Source organism: Schistocerca nitens, chromosome 1 (genome assembly GCF_023898315.1).
Source record: "Schistocerca nitens isolate TAMUIC-IGC-003100 chromosome 1, iqSchNite1.1, whole genome shotgun sequence".
In the NCBI taxonomy this organism is placed as follows: domain Eukaryota; kingdom Metazoa; phylum Arthropoda; class Insecta; order Orthoptera; family Acrididae; genus Schistocerca; species Schistocerca nitens.
Genome location: NC_064614.1, coordinates 795,894,535 through 795,911,455, shown reverse-complemented (window position 1 = coordinate 795,911,455; position 16,921 = coordinate 795,894,535). Strand labels below are relative to the sequence as shown.

General features: G+C 45.2%; 1 protein-coding gene across 1 annotated transcript in view; it reads left to right on the top strand.

Annotated features, from left to right (window-relative positions):
- Positions 1–16,921, top strand: part of LOC126204136 (NGFI-A-binding protein homolog) — a 456,325-nt gene that overhangs the window by 394,531 nt on the left and 44,873 nt on the right. Inside the window, exon 4 of the mRNA XM_049938579.1 lies at positions 8,253–8,740. Coding sequence (XP_049794536.1) covers positions 8,253–8,740 — 488 coding nt within the window. The remainder of the gene's footprint in view (positions 1–8,252; positions 8,741–16,921) is intronic.

Below are 16,921 nucleotides of genomic sequence, written 5' to 3'. Positions count from 1 at the left end.
ATAACGTAAGGAACGTATTAAGAATATGACAGTCTATGTTATCATGTAAATTTCATGTAAATTGAATGTGGACGGGGGGAAAAGCAAAGGAAAGTGAAGGAACTATTAATGTAAGCTGCATATGGACTTCATGCAGAATCAGCGGCGACGAGTGAAAGCTTCCCGCGCCCGGGTTCCCGGGATCGATTCCCGGCGGGGTCAGGGATTTTCTCTGCCTCGTGATGACTGGGTGTTGTGTGATGTCCTTAGGTTAGTTAGGTTTAAGTAGTTCTAAGTTCTAGGGGACTGATGACCATAGATGTTAAGTCCCATAGTGCTCAGAGCCATTTGAACCATTTTTTTTTTTTTTTTTTTTTTTTTTTTTTTGACGAGTGAAAATGTTTGCCGGACCGTAATTCGAACCTGGAATATCATAGTTACTAGACAGTCGCGCTAACCACTCCGCAGGAAAGTCAGATTCAGGCTGCGTGGAGAAGATGGGCAGGGGTCGAATCCCGAGGCCTGGCTACGATACCTCCCCCAGCCTGTCACTGTGCTAGTCCGAGACATAATACTGTCCTTTTTTGAATTTTTTTATTTGTATTTATTTTTTGTGTTGAAACCTAACAACGTAGTAGTCAGAAGAGAAGGAAACAGAATCGGACTTAATCCTACATTGTTTCTGCCACTGAAAAAAGAAAACAAAATCATTTCAAGTCGCGAGCTGCTACAATTTTTTAATTTGTTCTTAACTAAACAAACAAGGAAGACAAATAGGGCCACAAGAATGAAATGAACTTTCTAAGAATACACCAGAAAAGAGACCAAGACGAAAATTCCAAGAACCAGTTAATCAACGCATTATTTTTTTGTCGAATTTACCAAAAGCAAGTTAACAAGAATGAAAGATACAAACAGAAAAGTGAGTCCACATTTCATCCATCGCCATTCGAACACAATGTCTATCGCAATCGCGCGGACTATCTCGGTGCCTCCCGGCCGACCCACATTATTATCTAGTGTCACCCACGCCGAGTCCCTGCCAATAGCTTCCATACTCGCTACTTTGAGATTCGCGCAGAAGGTAGAACGTAACCGTGCATACACAATGAAGGTGTTGGATTCATTTCCTATTGCCTGGAGGTCCCGGGTTCAATACCGGCTAGGTGCACGGATTTTTCCTCATTCCAGTCCCTCTGGGACGGCCCAAGGTCCTCTGAGCCTGCTATCAAATGGATGCTGGGGTTCTTTCCAGGGGGATAAAAGGCGGCCGGGGCGATGGCCTTGCCACCCTCTCCCTCCCAGTGCCGCGGCGGAGACAGCTGCTCTCTACCTGCAGTCAGGTCGGTAACCCGGTCATGGGTTGTGCCCCGCAGACTTGACCTTTCTGTGTTATACTACAATGTGGTCGCGATTAGCCTCTACGTCCTCTGTCAATGGAATGTAAATTGCGTAGTTGAACTTCAGCAAACGAGAATTTAGATTTAGGGCAGTCCTGCCGCCAGGGCTCTGGCATACCAAACGGCTTTAAGTGGCTTAGATATTTTTATTATTTACTACGAATGCGGTGCGGATTTCATTCCTCTTATCCGCGCAGACATCAGGCCACAAGCATCCACTAGCCGAAGTTCGGTAAAGAAGTCTGAAAATCTCAGACAGTCACTAGAGTCACCAGCGCTCCAAAAACGTCGACAGACTGCCACAACTTCTTTTGAGACGCGTTACAACCTAGGAGAAATGTTGTAGTCGTAATGAGTGCGTTCTGTGTCTTACACGCAGGTTCGACAACTCCAAAAGACTGCGCCGCGGTTCCGCCAGGGTATATTTAGCGGACGCCGCCCTGTTCTCGCGCCACTCTGCAGTTCGCGGAATGCTTTGAACCTCGCGCGGCGGATTCTCTATAACCTTATCGGCGAGTCTCTATGAAACCTGCTTCTAGTGTCAAGCGGTGAAACGGACGTCAGCTGTGTCCTAGACGGACCGCCATTCTAGGCCCCACAGCTGCAGTTCACACGTTATGCTCATTGCACGTCGTTGCAAAGATCCTCTTAATGAGGAGCAATTGTTTTTGCGGAGTATACGTGTCAAGCAAAATGGCGCCGAAGTGGGAGAAGCTGTGCGAACTTTGTAAGAAATGGAGAAGTGTCAGTAACAAGTTCGTGTTCTGGATACGCCAGTGGGACGCTTTCTGGTGACGTACCTCGTAGTAGCCGACCGGTGTGGCCGAGCGGTTCTAGACGCTACAGTCTGGAACCGCGCTGCTACTACGGTCGCAGGTTCGACTCCTGCGTCGGCCATGGATGTGTGTGATGTCGTTAGGATAGTTAGGTTTAAGTAGTTCTAAGTTCTAGGGGACTGATGGCCTCAGATGTTAAGTCCCATAGTGCTCAAAGCCATTTAAACCAACCTCGTAGCAACTCACAACCACCGTGTTCGATTCCTGTATCGCTACACAGTTTTACCTATTCTCTTGTAAGCAGTCTCTGTTCTCCACGAATATTCTGGTATTCCACCTCCTCACAGATGATTCAAGCCCCCTTTGGGATTTGTGAAAAACTCCGCTGTCTAAGTGTTTTCTGAAAGAAACGACGTTCCGTTTGCAGAATTTTTAAATTTTAATATACGGCTCAGTCACTTTTTTATGATACAATCATGACCGCTTACGGTTTTTCAAAGGCCATCTTCAGATTCTACCATACAGGAAAGCCTTTCCGTTCTCTGTTGTAGCATCTGAAGATGGCTTTTGAGGACCAAAACCGGTATGATTGTATCACCAAAATGTGACCGAACCAAAAATAAAAAAAATACAAAACCGGTATGATTGTATCATAAAAATGTGAGAGAGCAAAAAATAAAAAGTATCTTAAAATGTTTTCTGTTTCGCGTAAGGTGGAAATTCCGAGGCGACCACCAGAGAATCGAGCACGGGAACATGGGGGCGATCGGCAAAAAGCAGGTAACCAACGATGACTTGCTCGTATTCCTTTTCCAATGTCCTGACGTAGTGCTCAGAGCAGGCTGTCTCACATTCGCAACAATGTAGTCTCCGGTTTTTTCCACTCCGAACTCAGAGAGCTAGGTGTGAGGCAGAGATGTTATGGCTGAGAATATGTGGAAGGGGTTTTCAAGGTCTGGCATTTGACTTACACCCAATAGAAACGTTCACAAAACGTTGGTTAAAACTGGGGAGTTTGAACTATTTTTAATTTGTTTATGCGAGAATACAACACAGACAAAAATATAAATTATTAGTTTCTCCATGTTCTTCGCAACTATTTTTTCATTAATGAATAGGCCGCTCCAGTTGCTCTGTAGAACTTTATTTAGTCCAGTACTGGTTTCGGTTTTTTTATTAAGCCATTCTCAAGTGGATCTGAAACTGCCATACATATGATACATGTGAACATGTGTATGATTGAAGATGAAAGAACAAGACTTACATATGTTTATGTACAGACAGACTACTGATATGAGCGATAATAGAGGACAGTCTTTTCATTAATTAAACACACTATTGAGGAAACATGGAGAAACTAATAATTGGACTGCCCAGCCAGACAAGAAAAGCTGTCTACAACTTCAAGAAACTGCAGATAAGACTATCCCCTGTTATCGCTCATGTCAGTCTTTCTGTACATGAACATACACTGACGGAAAAATAATCGCAACAACAAAAAATTAATGAAGAGTAATGAAATTTCGGGAATACTTTGGTCTAGACAACATATTTAAGTGATTAACATTGCAAAATTGCAGGTTAATGTAAGTGCGAGATAAGCCATTGCAGATGTGAAATGCGGTGTAACCTCCAGACCGCCAGAATGTTGAATACAAGCATGCGAACATGCGTGTATTGTGTTGTATACGTGCCGGATGTCAGTTTGTCGGATGAAGTTCCATGAATGTTGCACTTGCTCGATCATTACAAGGCCGGTTAATTCTGTTTGTGGTTGACACTGGAGTTGTCGTCCGATGATATCCCATATCTGCTTGATTGAAGACACATCTGGTGGTCGAGCATGCTGAGGCAACATGTTGACATTCTATAGAGCGTGTTGGTTTAAAACAGTGGTATTGGGCGAGCGTTATCCTGTTTGAAAAGACTCCTTGGAATTCTGCTCTTGAATCGCAACACAACCAGTCGAATCACCATATTTACGTACAAATTTGCATCACGGTGAGTGGGATGACCACTAGAATGCTCCTGCTGTCATACAAAATCTCACTCCAGGCCGTAACTTCAGATGTAGGTTGGTTGATTCGGGGGAGGGGACCAAACAGCGAGGTCCATTGGTCCCATCGAATTAGGGGAGGAAATCGGCCGTGCCCTTTCAAAGGAACCATCCCGGCATTTGCCTGAAGTGATTAAGGGAAATCACGCAAAACTTAAATCAGGTTGGGCGGTCGCGGGTTTGAACCGTCGTCCTCCCGAATGCGAGTCCAGTGTCCTAACCATTGCGCCATCTCGCTCGGTCCAAGTGTAAGTTCAGTGTGTCTAGCACGCAGACAAGTTGGTTGCAGGCCCTCAACTGCCCTCCTTCTAACCAACACACGCCCTTCACTAGTACCGAGGCAGTGAAACGGGTAGAGGACTGGATAAGGTGCTACAGGGCAACTGGTGCTGCCTTTTCCTTAATTAAAAAGTGTAAATACCTAGTGTCAGTAAATATATCTGTGTACAATTAGCGAACAAGAGAAACCTCCTGAAAATCCTGGACGGCACCAGGGGTTGGAAAAGATTTTTAATGTATAACCTTTATTCCACACGAGAATCAGTAACAAGTGTGTAACATGTACTTTCACTTTCTCGCTTGTAAACTTGACATCATCAGTCAAGTACTCAACTGCGAGTGTGAGTTGTGTTGGAGATACTGTAGAGTGAAAGTGTCACATGAAATCGAATTCTCTTAACGGCCAGTCAATAGCTAATTTCTTTAATAAAGGCTAGCAGTAATGCCAAATTAATCTATTGGAAATATGAACGAGTGACGGAATTTGGTTGGAGAAGAAAGAGTGGAACTCTTGCTGCTTGGAATGCAGAAATGCGCAAGACATTTAAGGAGATGTGAGCTGTGGATCTTCATAAGGCACCGCCGGCCGGGTGCAGCACTGATGACTGGCCAGAGACAGGTGGCAGTGGGCCCAGGGGGCGCACCACCTGGAGCTCAATTATTTAGCCCACTCGGTCCTCGCTTTATTTACAGATATGCAAAGTGGATCGCCGCATCTTAAACGAAGGCACGGGGAGGCGTTTTCATTTCTCTTGTGAATGGACTGCATAAAAGAAGGGATTCGGACTGGGAGGGCTGTCTATATTTGTGTGAGACGTTATCGTCGCTTATCAGAGCTTCCGCTCGTCTGGAAGGCGCGGTACATCACAAGGAGTGTGCTTCACCTTAGGCGGTAGTACTATGTCGTGCTGCCTCAGCTCCATCATTGCTATAGCTACCACATCGAACGAAAGCATTGCACTTAAGACTCGTCTCATTTCAACGCTAACATAGCGTACTCTCACTAGTATACTTTCAGATGCTTCACACCTGATGACAATGGTGTAACAATTGAAAACCGCAATGGATGAATTGTAACACTTTTCTTTTATATAGCCCAGTCGGGTAACAAATCATACTGTTATCCTTATTCGAGGGCTATTCGGAAAGCAAGAACGATCGAAATGGGAACCACAGAGAAAATCAAAACTGTTTTACCTGCAACTGTTAGATACACCTTTAAGCTACGTCTGTCGTAGCGTTGTATCAACTTTCCAATACCCTCGTCACAGAAGGCAGACTCCTGTGCTTTCCGACAAATTTCTAAACAGCTCGTTGTCTGTGCCAAAATGTTTTCTCCATAGCCAGCGGCTCAGGGAGAGCCAATCGCGGTCTGTATTGGGGCTCATCAACCACTTCCCACTGAAAACGCTGCAGCAGCGTCTTCATTGTCCCTGCAAAGTGCCACCGAGAATTGTCATGTAGAAGGAAACACGTGACAGTTATGTTATGTGGGCTGAGTGGCATCAGGCGACATCTCTCACCGGGCCATCCTACTTGGCGGCATACGCTATTTTCTAGGGACTTTTATGTGCTCGTTGTGCACTCAGAACTGAGAAAAGCGACGTAAAGCAATCCTCAGGTGTACTAGAGACACTGTCCAACACGCCTGTGCAAAGCTTCCGCGGATATTCACTGTGGTTCCCATTTCGTAACCAGTCGTTCCTTACTTTCCGAACAGCCGCCGTACACTCAATTATTATCACGTTGTTAACACGTATTTGAAACAATAATCTTCGTTTGGTATGGAAGCTCTAAGAGCAAACGCGTTTCCAGACTAAATTATGGGAATTGACCTCCTCCTATTATGCAACAAAGTGTTGCTTATAAATGCCCAAACCTGTTTCGACACATTCGTGCTATCATCAGTAGGTATATTTGCACAGTTTTCAAAAAATGTTCAAATGTGTGTGAAATGTTATGGGACTTAACTGCTAAGGTCATCAGTCCCTAAGCTTACACACTGCTTAACCTAAATTATCCTAAGGACAAACACACACACCCATGCCCGCGGGAAGACTCGAAACTCCGCGAGGACCAGCCGCACAGTGCATGACTGCAGCGCCCTAGACCGCTCGGCTAATCCCGCGCGGCGTACAGTTTTCATTTTACAGAACTGAATAAAAGTACCCACTGACGATGGCACCAAGGTTCTGAAACAACTTTGGACATTAGAAAGAACAGTAGATTGTACAATAGGTGGACCTGAATTCCTTTGTATTTGAAGCCAATGGTTGGCTACAGGGCGCTTCACGTCCGAAGGTTGCCTAGGTTTGAACCGTTCTGCGCATCGACCGCCGGTAGTCAATAAAATTCAATCTGCTTCGTGAGAACAGGCTTGTGGAAGGTGTCTCTCATCCCCTCGCTCCCAGTTTTCTCTCTGTTTCATCGCGTGCTAGCAGAGCCCTTTCTCGCTACGCTTCCCTATCTTCACCTCTCTTTGCGCGACACGCCTTCGGAAGTGACGAGTAGTTGTGCAATGCGAAATAGTGTTTAACACAATGGCACAAACTCTCTCGGCATACTCCCCGGCCGACTCACATTCCCACCTAGCGCCCCCTATCCACTGAGCCCGAGCTTGTCCTCCATGCTCGTTAATTTTAGATTCCCGCTGGAGGTAACTGTGCATGCGCACTGAACGTTGTGTATTCATTGCCCATCGAGGCGAATCAATCACGTGAACACATTCATATAATTTATATAAAGCATTTACAGACGAGGTCGGTCAAGGATCTGGCCTGGCCAAACGAAATATTGTGCACCCTTGGTTAGCGACACCTCTACATCGTACTCCGCAAGTGTGTGTAGCGGAGGGTACTTCTGGTACTACTAATTGAACCCCCTACCCTGTTCCAATCGCAAATGGCGCGTGGGAAGAATGATTTTCGGTAAGCCTCTGTATTAGCTCTGATTGCCCGAATTTTCTCGTCGTGGTAATTTCAAGAGATGTGTGTGGCAGGAAGTAATATAATATGTTCAAATGGTTCAAATGGCTCTGAGCACTATGCGATTTAACTTCTGAGGTCATTATTCGCCTAGAACTTAGAACTAATTAAACCTAACTAACCTAAGGACATCATACACATCCATGCCCGAGGCAGGATTCGAACCTGCGACCGTAGCGGTCGCTCGGTTCCAGACTGTAGCGCCTAGAACCGCTCGGCCACTCCGGACGGCTATAATATGCTGTCCGACTTCTTCCAGAAAGTGTTCTCTCGAAATTTCAAAAGTAAACCTCTCCGTGATGTGCAACCTTCTCTACATGCAAGAGCCAGCTCCATCAGTAATAATAGCCGGCCGGAGTGGCCGAGCGGTTCTAGGCGCTACAGTCTGGAACCGCGCGACCGCTGCGATCGCAGGTTCGAATCCTGCCTCGGGCATGGATGTGTGTGGTGTCCTTAGGTTAGTTAGGTTTAAGTAGTTCTGAGTTCTAGCGGACTGATGACCTCAGCTGTTAAGTCCCATAGTACTCAGAGCCATTTGAACCAACCATTCCATCAGTAATACAGGTTTCCATGCCACAGTGTTGCTGTTTGTAGCATCGAGACTGTGGAAATGTTGGCAGCAGCACTATTTCAGCCACACAATACCGTAAAATATGGCCCGGGTAAATTCTCCTTAAGCGACGTACAGCTTTTGAGGTACACCTGGCACTTTGAAACATAATTTGTGAAGCCTGTCTGAGTAGGAGTAGCTTGGTGACTGAGGGCGGCCTGCGGACAGCTCTGTTCCAGACGCCGCTGGTGCCCGGCTTCCCGGGCGCCGTCCCCGTGCCGGTGACGGGCGCCGTGCCGGTGACGGCGGCCGTGGCCGTCGCGGCGCCGCTCCAGAACCACCACCCACACCCGCACCCGCACCACCACCACCACCACCACCACCACCTGCACCACACGGCCAGCTCCACACAGCCGCAGCCGCCGCAGGCGCACCAGCAGCAGCAGCAGCCGCAGCCGCAGGCGGCGCACCATGGCCTGTCGTCGCCCGCGGCCGCCACCGCCACTGCCGCCGGAGCGACGCCCGTCGCCGCCACCTCTCCCGCCTCCTCCACCTCCACCACCACCGCCGCGACGGGCGTGACGCTGGTGCCCTCGGCCGCTCTCCTCGCGGCCGGCGCTCTGCCCACCACCGCGGCCGGCCCCACAGCCGCCGCCGACCACTCGCCTCATTCAGTCTCCAGCGTCGCCTGCGGACTCCCGTCTCCCGGCCGCCAGGTAACACTGTACATCAGTGGTCGACAGAGTTTTTTGTTCGAGAGCCAATATTGATGTTCTCTAGCGCCACATCGGGTCGCACACGTACCGATCTTATTATTAATTGGTAAAGCGTATAAAATAGGTTTTCTTTTTGCGTCATCTTCTGACTGATTTGACGCAGCCCGCCACGCATTCCTCTCCTATGCTAACCTCTTCATCTCCGGAGTAGCACTTGCAATCTACACCTTCAATTATTTGCTGTATATATTCCAATCTCTGTCTTCCTCTACAGTTTTTGCCCTTTACAGCTCCCTCAACTACCATGGAAGTTTCCAGAATGAGGTTTGACTCTGCAGCGGAGTGTGCGATGATATGAAACTTCCTGGCAGATTAAAACTGTGTGCCGGACCGAGACTCGAACTCGGGACCTTTGCCTTTCGCGGGCAAGTGCGAGTGGAAGGTAGGAGACGAGATACTGGCAGAAGTAAAGCTGTGAGGACGGGCCGTGAGTCGTGCTTGGGTAGCTCAGTTGGTAGAGCACTTGTCCGCGAAAGGCAAAGGTCCCGAGTTCGAGTCTCGGACCGGCACACAGTTTTAATCTGCCAGGAAGTTTCACCATGGAAGTTATTACCTGCTGTGTTAACAGGTGTCTTATCATCCTGTTCTTTCTTCTTGTCACTGTTTTCCATATATTCTTTTCCTCGTCGATTCTGCGGAGAACGTCCTCATTCCTTACCGTATCAGTCCACCTTCTTTTCAAAATTCCTCTGTAGCACCATATCCCGAATGCTTCGGTTCTCTTCTGTTATGATTTTCTCTCAGTCCATACTTCACTACCATACGATGCTCTGCGTCAAACGCCCATTCTCAGAAATTTCTTCCTCACATTAAGGCCAATGTTTGATGCTCGCAGACTTCTCTCGACCAGGAATGCCCTTTTTGCCAATGCTAGTCTGCTGCTGATGTCCTGCTTGCTCTGTCCGCCATGGGCTATTTTCCTACCCATGTACCAGAATTCCTTAACTTCGTCTAATTTGTCATCCCCACTTCTGATCTTAAATTTCTCGTTGTTCTTTTTTCTGCTACTTCTTATTACTTTCGGTTTTCTTTTGTTTACTTTCTATCCATATTCTATGCTCACTGGATAGTTCATTCCATTCAACAGATACTGTAATCTTCTTCACTTTCACTGAGGATAGCAATATCATCACCTTGAATTTTAATCCCGCACTTGAACCTCTATTTTATTTCTGTCATTGCTGCTTTGATGTACAGGCTGCACAGTAGGGTCGAAAGACTACACCCCTGTCTTACACATTTTTTGATCGGAGCACTTCGATTAACCGAGCGAGGTGGCGCAGTGGTTAGACACTGGACTCGCATTCGGGAGGACGACGGTTCAATCCCGCGTCCGGCCATCCTGATTTAGGTTTTCCGTGATTTCCCTAAATCGCTCCAGGCAAATGCCGGGATGGTTCCTTTCAAAGGGCACGGCCGAGTTCCTTCCCCGTCCTTCCCTAATCCGATGAGACCGATGACCTCTCTGTCTGGTCTACTTCCCCAATACAACCAACCAGCGCTTCGTTTTTGGCCCCCACTTTTATTGCTGTGTTAGTATGGCGTGTCTCCCACTCTTTGTTGTCTTAGTACGTTATGGGCCTAAAATAGACTAGCTCTAGTAAGGGCGTGATAAGTTGGCCGCCGGCCACCAAGTACTTACCGTTGAAAGTCGGCAGTTAGTGTCGACTGTACTGTTTCAGATTCCTACCAGCCTCAGCGACACCAAAGTTGTGACATTGTAAATGCCTCACGAAGTTGCGTTGTATTGTCTTTTTGAGCGAATGATTGATTCGTTAATAACAGTAGTTACCCAGAATGAAATTTTCACTGTGCAGTGGAGTAAGTGTGGGTGGAAATAAAGCTGGAACGACGGGTCGTGAGTCCTCTTTGGGTAGCTCAGTTGGTAGAGGACTTCCACAATAAAAATTCCACGTCAGGCAGAATATCTTATTAATTCGCGTTTCTCTGTTTTTCTTTTATTACAATTTTTTTTAATAAATGGGAAGTACTAAGGACCTCTCAGCATTCCTTCGTACTCACGAAAATAGTCATTAAGTTAAGTCGAAAAAAAATAACGTTACGTAATTACTATTTTGTTTGTTTTGCAGAAACGTATCTACATTCCCGGTACACGTTGAAATCCCCGCGCCGCAATATCGAAATACGCCGCTAGAGGAACCAAAATAAAATGATTCAGCCTATTGATAAATTGGAGATGGGATGCCCATTTTGTGTTTTTCTTGCCGCGTTCTGCGAAGGAATTTCAAGGTGTACCACGTGTACGTGCAAACAAACAACAGATTAATTAGGTATCTATATTTTTCTGAGGAGGTAATTAAAACCTTAGAGTCGCCCTCGTGTTAGTTCCTTTCAGTGCGCGTGTTATCCAGCCTGGCTGTGTAGTTCGGCGCCTACTTGGCGGGAGACTTAAAATTAGAGACGGGGCTGAGGTGGCGGACGGCTTGACCCCGGCGCACCTGAATTATTTCTTCTTCCGCGGCTGACAATGAGAAGCAGCGGAGGGGCGCGGCGCCAGCTGCGGCCAAGTGAATGAACGCCGCCTTTTGTCGTGCTGTTTGCTTTGTCGGTATCCCGCTCCTTGCACCCGTGACAAGAGCGGGGGAAGACGTCCGCACAGAGCGCGGCTCTCATCACTTTTCGAATCAAATTATCTGTATTATTTGTCCTAACTGCTCTTCACCCAGTCTTTAACAGCGTCCTCGTCAGCTCAAAATATTTAGACTCGCATTAATAAAACTGGGAAAAGCTTTTGACCACATGCTAAAAGACATGGAAAGGTTTGGCCTCCGTCAGAATAGCGGAACTGTTACAATTACCAATTACAAGATAGTATGTGAAAATTGCAGCCCAAGGAGGAAAAACGGCTGGAATGAATCAAACCTCCGAACGGTACACACGCAGTAAGTGGTTAAGATTGTAGCAACATGGCGTGAGGGCAGACCCATCAGTGTACTCACTTGTGTGACTTACAAAAGATCAGCGTTATGAGAAGCTCGGGTGGTGAACAGCCGTCATCGAAATGGAAACGTGATAGCAAGTGCCAGTATATCCTGTCAAAGTTCATGAGAGCAATATCAGTTTTTGTGTGAGTTAGAAGGGGCAGAATGTTTGGCCTCCAGGACATGGATTTGTCAAAATGCGATATTTCGATTCCTACAGGGCATACAAAAAAATAATGGGGACGCTGAGCATTAGTGCTAATCGGAGATAGAGCTAATTTTGAGATAGTTCTCGTATTTTTTTCCCTTTTATATCTTCGTGATTATATCGATGACGTTACTCCATTTTCAAACATTCTACATGCTAAGTTCCTCCAATAATTTTAAAAGTTTCAAAGGAATGTTGTCTATCCCGTCTGCCTTGCTAGTTCCGAAAATAAAAACCTCCCCTAGCGCCTTGTTCTTGGTAAAATTGGCACCTACCCTACAGCTTCTTCTCCTGACTGATGCAGACTTCAGTAGCTTCCTCTCGTATTTGTAGGCGCCATTGCCGGCCGGAGTGGCCGAGCGGTTCTAGGCGCTACAGTCTTGGACTGCACGACCGCTACGGTCGTAGGTTCGAATCCTGCCTCGGGCATGGATGTGTGTGATGTCCTTAGGTTAGTTAGGTTTAAGTAGTTCCAAGTTCTAGGGGACTGATGACCTCAGAAGTTAAGTCCCATAGTGCTCAGAGCCAATTGAACCTTTTTTTTTTTTTTTGTAAGCGTCATTAACTTTGGTCTCTAGCTTAATCACTGTGACTGTTATGAATTTACGAATGGAAGTTGAGAAATGGAGAGATCACAAAGCTATATAAATTAGTTATAAGAAATAAAACCCTCAGTTACACGTCCAATAAGCTCCTGGTGAAAAATACTGAAATGACTGGCAAGGCATATTTAAACTATTCAGCGTATGCAGTCTACTGGACTGGCAGTCAGTGCTCTATCAACAGGAGAAAATCACACAAAATAAATGCCAAAATACCAGAGAAAATGAAGCCGAGCGTGAGAGAAATTTTGTCAAATGATGCTACCGCGGAGAAGAACTCTTAGCATTACGTGAGTGGCAGCATGGATAACTCTGAGCTTCGGGTGTGGTCGCACCTTCGATATACCATCGTAAAATCTATTAATGAAGTTGACACGAAAAGTGTGAAAGAGGATACTTAAAGGATTTGCTCGTTGTAAACCAAAAGTTCTGAGGCTTTAACACCCAGTAACACTGCTACAACGTGGCACCTAAGCTGTTTGTCCGCGTGGTCTGGAGGCTGACTGTAGGTATGGCGGAAACACGTGTTGATTTCTGAAAAGAGGTCCAGAAAATGAGAACCACGATTTGGGTGTTGCTGAAAACGTAGCCTCTCAAAGAAAACAGCCGACAGACAAAACTGGCGTTACTTTTTTATGACCAACCTAACTGTGTCTTTTTTTGCGTTTGTGGAAGATTTGGAACGTTAATCTGTCAGACACAGGCGTCTCCCAACGGTCAACTCCACCTTGTTGGTGTTTCTACGTGCGTAAAAACATTCAAGTTCCTACATTTGTTACCTCGCTTATTCTGGCGATAACTAGAGAGTTTTTTTATATAAGTTGGTACTGACCCATGAAAATCTGGGGAAAATAACTCTGTACCTATGTATCAGCATTCTCTATTTATCATCTCTCTTAGCCTCTCTAGCATCAGAACTAAAAGCGATATGCAAATACGTCCACTCTGAGACACCTTAGACCTTCACGGAGGTGGAGCAATATGTGGAAACAACCTCGCCTCCCTCTCGCAGGGCTGGCAGATTACCCATGAGTTTCGCGCTTCTGCGAAAGCAGAAGTGACGACGCATGTTGATTGCGATCAACGGTCCGTTTTGGGATAGGTCGTGCGAATCGTGCTCGAACCCTGTAACGGACTTTGGGTCATTTAAAAATAAGAAAAGAAAACAGCGAGAAACGCACAACACACCAGTGAGTACCCGAAGTAATGGCTACCACAACTGCTTGCTAAGGTTGGCAGTGCCATGAACGATGTAGTACGGGCCAGACCTGTAGCGAAGTCAGGGGCAACCGCAAGAGATGCAAGATGCAAAAGGAGTCACTGCCCCCCCCCCCCTCACGCCCCTCTATGATGTGGAATGCAGAGTTCTTATTCAGCGATATCAGGGGCATCCGCCAAGAGATTCAAGAGGGCCACTTGCAACCCCCCCCCCCCGCCCCCCTCTCTCTTAACGCCACTCTCTAATGTGGAATGCGGAGTTTTAATTCATCACATATCTCTCATACACTTCCAGAAGTGACACTGCTAAACCCCTGGTTTAGTGCCAAATGCAGCAATACCTCTCGAAACTGATCGAATCATTTACATCCACTGTATAAATTTCTGTGGACGCACAGTTCCACTCTCGAATGGTACGAGAGAAAATAAACAGTTAAATATTTCGGTGCTAGCTCCGACTTTTTTTTTATCTCGATGGTCGTTTCTCAGTATATAGATGGGAGTTACCAAAATATTTTAACATTCAGAGGAGAGATTGAAATTTTGTGAAAAGATCTCGTCGCAACGAAAACGCCGTTGTTCTTATTGGAACCCCAACTCACGTGTAATATCCATGACCATTTAGTCGAATCAACAACTACTAAATATGTGGATTATCGTGCAACCGAAACTTAACGGAACATTTCTAGTAGTCATGTAAAGGACATCACACTTGTTATTGTTCGGGGTCTAATTGCCAGTTTTCGCATCAAACAGATACCCTGTCTAATGGTTTTGCAATCTGTTTTAATTTACTGATGATTTTACCAGATCTAGATCTGCGAACATACTAAGAGGACTGCTCAGGTAGTGGGCTAAATCGTTTATACCGGTTAGGAACGCTTCATAGCGAACCCCTGATATCAAGTCTCTTTCACTCGATGACTCCCCGTGCGTTACCACAAACTGTGACGTGTCTGACAGGAAATCACGAATCCAGTGGCCCAACTGTAACGATACTCCGTAAGTAATTAATATGATTAGAAGTCGGCTGTGAGGACCGGTATCAAAAGCCTTATCGAAATGTACAAATGTGGAACCAACTCTCCCTATCGATAGCATTCATTACTTCGTGTGAATAAAGAGCCAGTTGTATTTCAAAAGACGATATTTTCTGTATCAGTACTGGTTATGTGTGAATAGATCGTTTTCTTCGAGGAATTTCATTCTGTACAAACACGATGTACTGGATAGTTATAAGTGAAAAGAAAATTGGAAATTTGTGGTAAGGTCTTATGGGACCAAACTGCTGAGGTCATCGGTCCCTAAGATTACACACTATTTTAATCTAAGTTAAACTAACTTACGCCAAAGACGACACACACACCCATGCCCGAGGGAGGACTCGAACCTCCTACGGGGGGAGCCGCGCGGACCGTGACAAGGCGCACAAGAGCGCGCGGCTATAAGTGAAGTACGGCTACTCACGGAAGTCTAGTGTGGGCTCTTATAATTGTATGGCAGAAAAACTTGGTAGGTATGCTGATTCGTTAAGGGTGAACGTTCATGAAATTCACTGAAAATGACAATTTTCAATTTATATTGTATTTATTAATAGAAAGTTACAATGATGAAATCGCATCCGAAGTGCCTGGAAAATAATTGAATGTGTGACACGACCTTCCTGGCACGTCCACTTCTTGAAGCAACACTTCAACATCTACAGGCTCAGAGGGATAACAAACCCCTACATTCATTTACAATGAGAGGCTTCCAAATTGGATCCTGGATGTTGTGAAGCCTACTTACAGGTTTCTGTCCGATTCTGAATTGTGTTCATGGCAAAACCCAGAATCCAAATGAGTCTCTGAATTCACTCCTATGGGAATGATGCCCTAAAATCACATTTTCATCTGCTACATTTGTTGGAATTGCAACTTGCTACGCATTTCTTGTATTTAATGATGGCAACGTAGGAAGGATGAAGTTATTAAAGAGAATGGGCTTTAAGATAGGAAATTTCTCTGAAGGCATCTTGTGAAAAATAGATTTACAACGTCTCTCCGCACCTGAAAAGTCAGTTGAAGATCTGGGAAAGAAAGAAAGGCAGAAAACAAGAAACCAGAAGAGAAGCCTTGAAGGGAAAGAGGACCCTGAGTACGAATGTGGGGCCAACTGAAGAGCAGACACGAGAAAAAAGTTAGGCTGAACTTAAAATGGCATTCCCTGAAAACTATATTTTTTGAAGTATCTATGAAGGCTAGAATTATGAAATTTGGTACATTTGCTTCTGACCCAATAAATGTTGTGTCAAAGTTAAATTTTGAGATTCTGAGTGTGAGCTGAGAAGCTCGTAATTTTTCATGAATTTTGTATTACAATTACAGATCTATAATTTAAAAAGTATTAAAATTCTTCTATTCGATATCTTTAAAAAACGTCTTGAGAGAAGCTTGCTACATGCAAAGAGATTAAACAGAGAAAATTTTGTAGAAATGTATTGAACAGTTTCTGAGAAATAGGTACATATATTATTTTTTGAAAATAAAGTTTTTAATTTCCGTAAGAAGTTAAATATACCAGGTGATCAAAAAGTCAGTATAAATTTGAAAACTCAATAAACCACGGAATAATGTAGATAGAGAGGTAAAAATTGACGCACATGCTTGGAATGACATGGGGTTTTTTTAGAACAAAAAAAATTCACAAAATGTCCGACAGATCTCCTGCGCGCGTCGTTTGGTGATGATCGTGTGCTCAGCCGCCACTTTCGTCATGCTTGGCCTCCCAGGTCCCCAGACCTCAGTCCGTGCAATTATTGGCTTTAGGGTTACCTGAAGTCGCAAGTGTATCGTGATCGACCGACATCTCTAGGGATGCTGAAAGACAACATTCGACGCCAATGCCTCACCATAACGCCGGACAATCTTTATAGTGCTGTTAACAACATTATTCCTCGACTACAGCTATTGTTGAGGAATGATGGTGGACATATTAAGCATTTCCTGTAAAGAACATCATCTTTGCTTTGTCTTAATTTATTATGCTAATTATTGCTATTCTGATAGATGAAGCGCCATCTGTCGGACATTTTTTGAACTTATATATATATATATATATATATATATATATATATATATATATATATATTTTGGTTCTACTAAAACCCCAT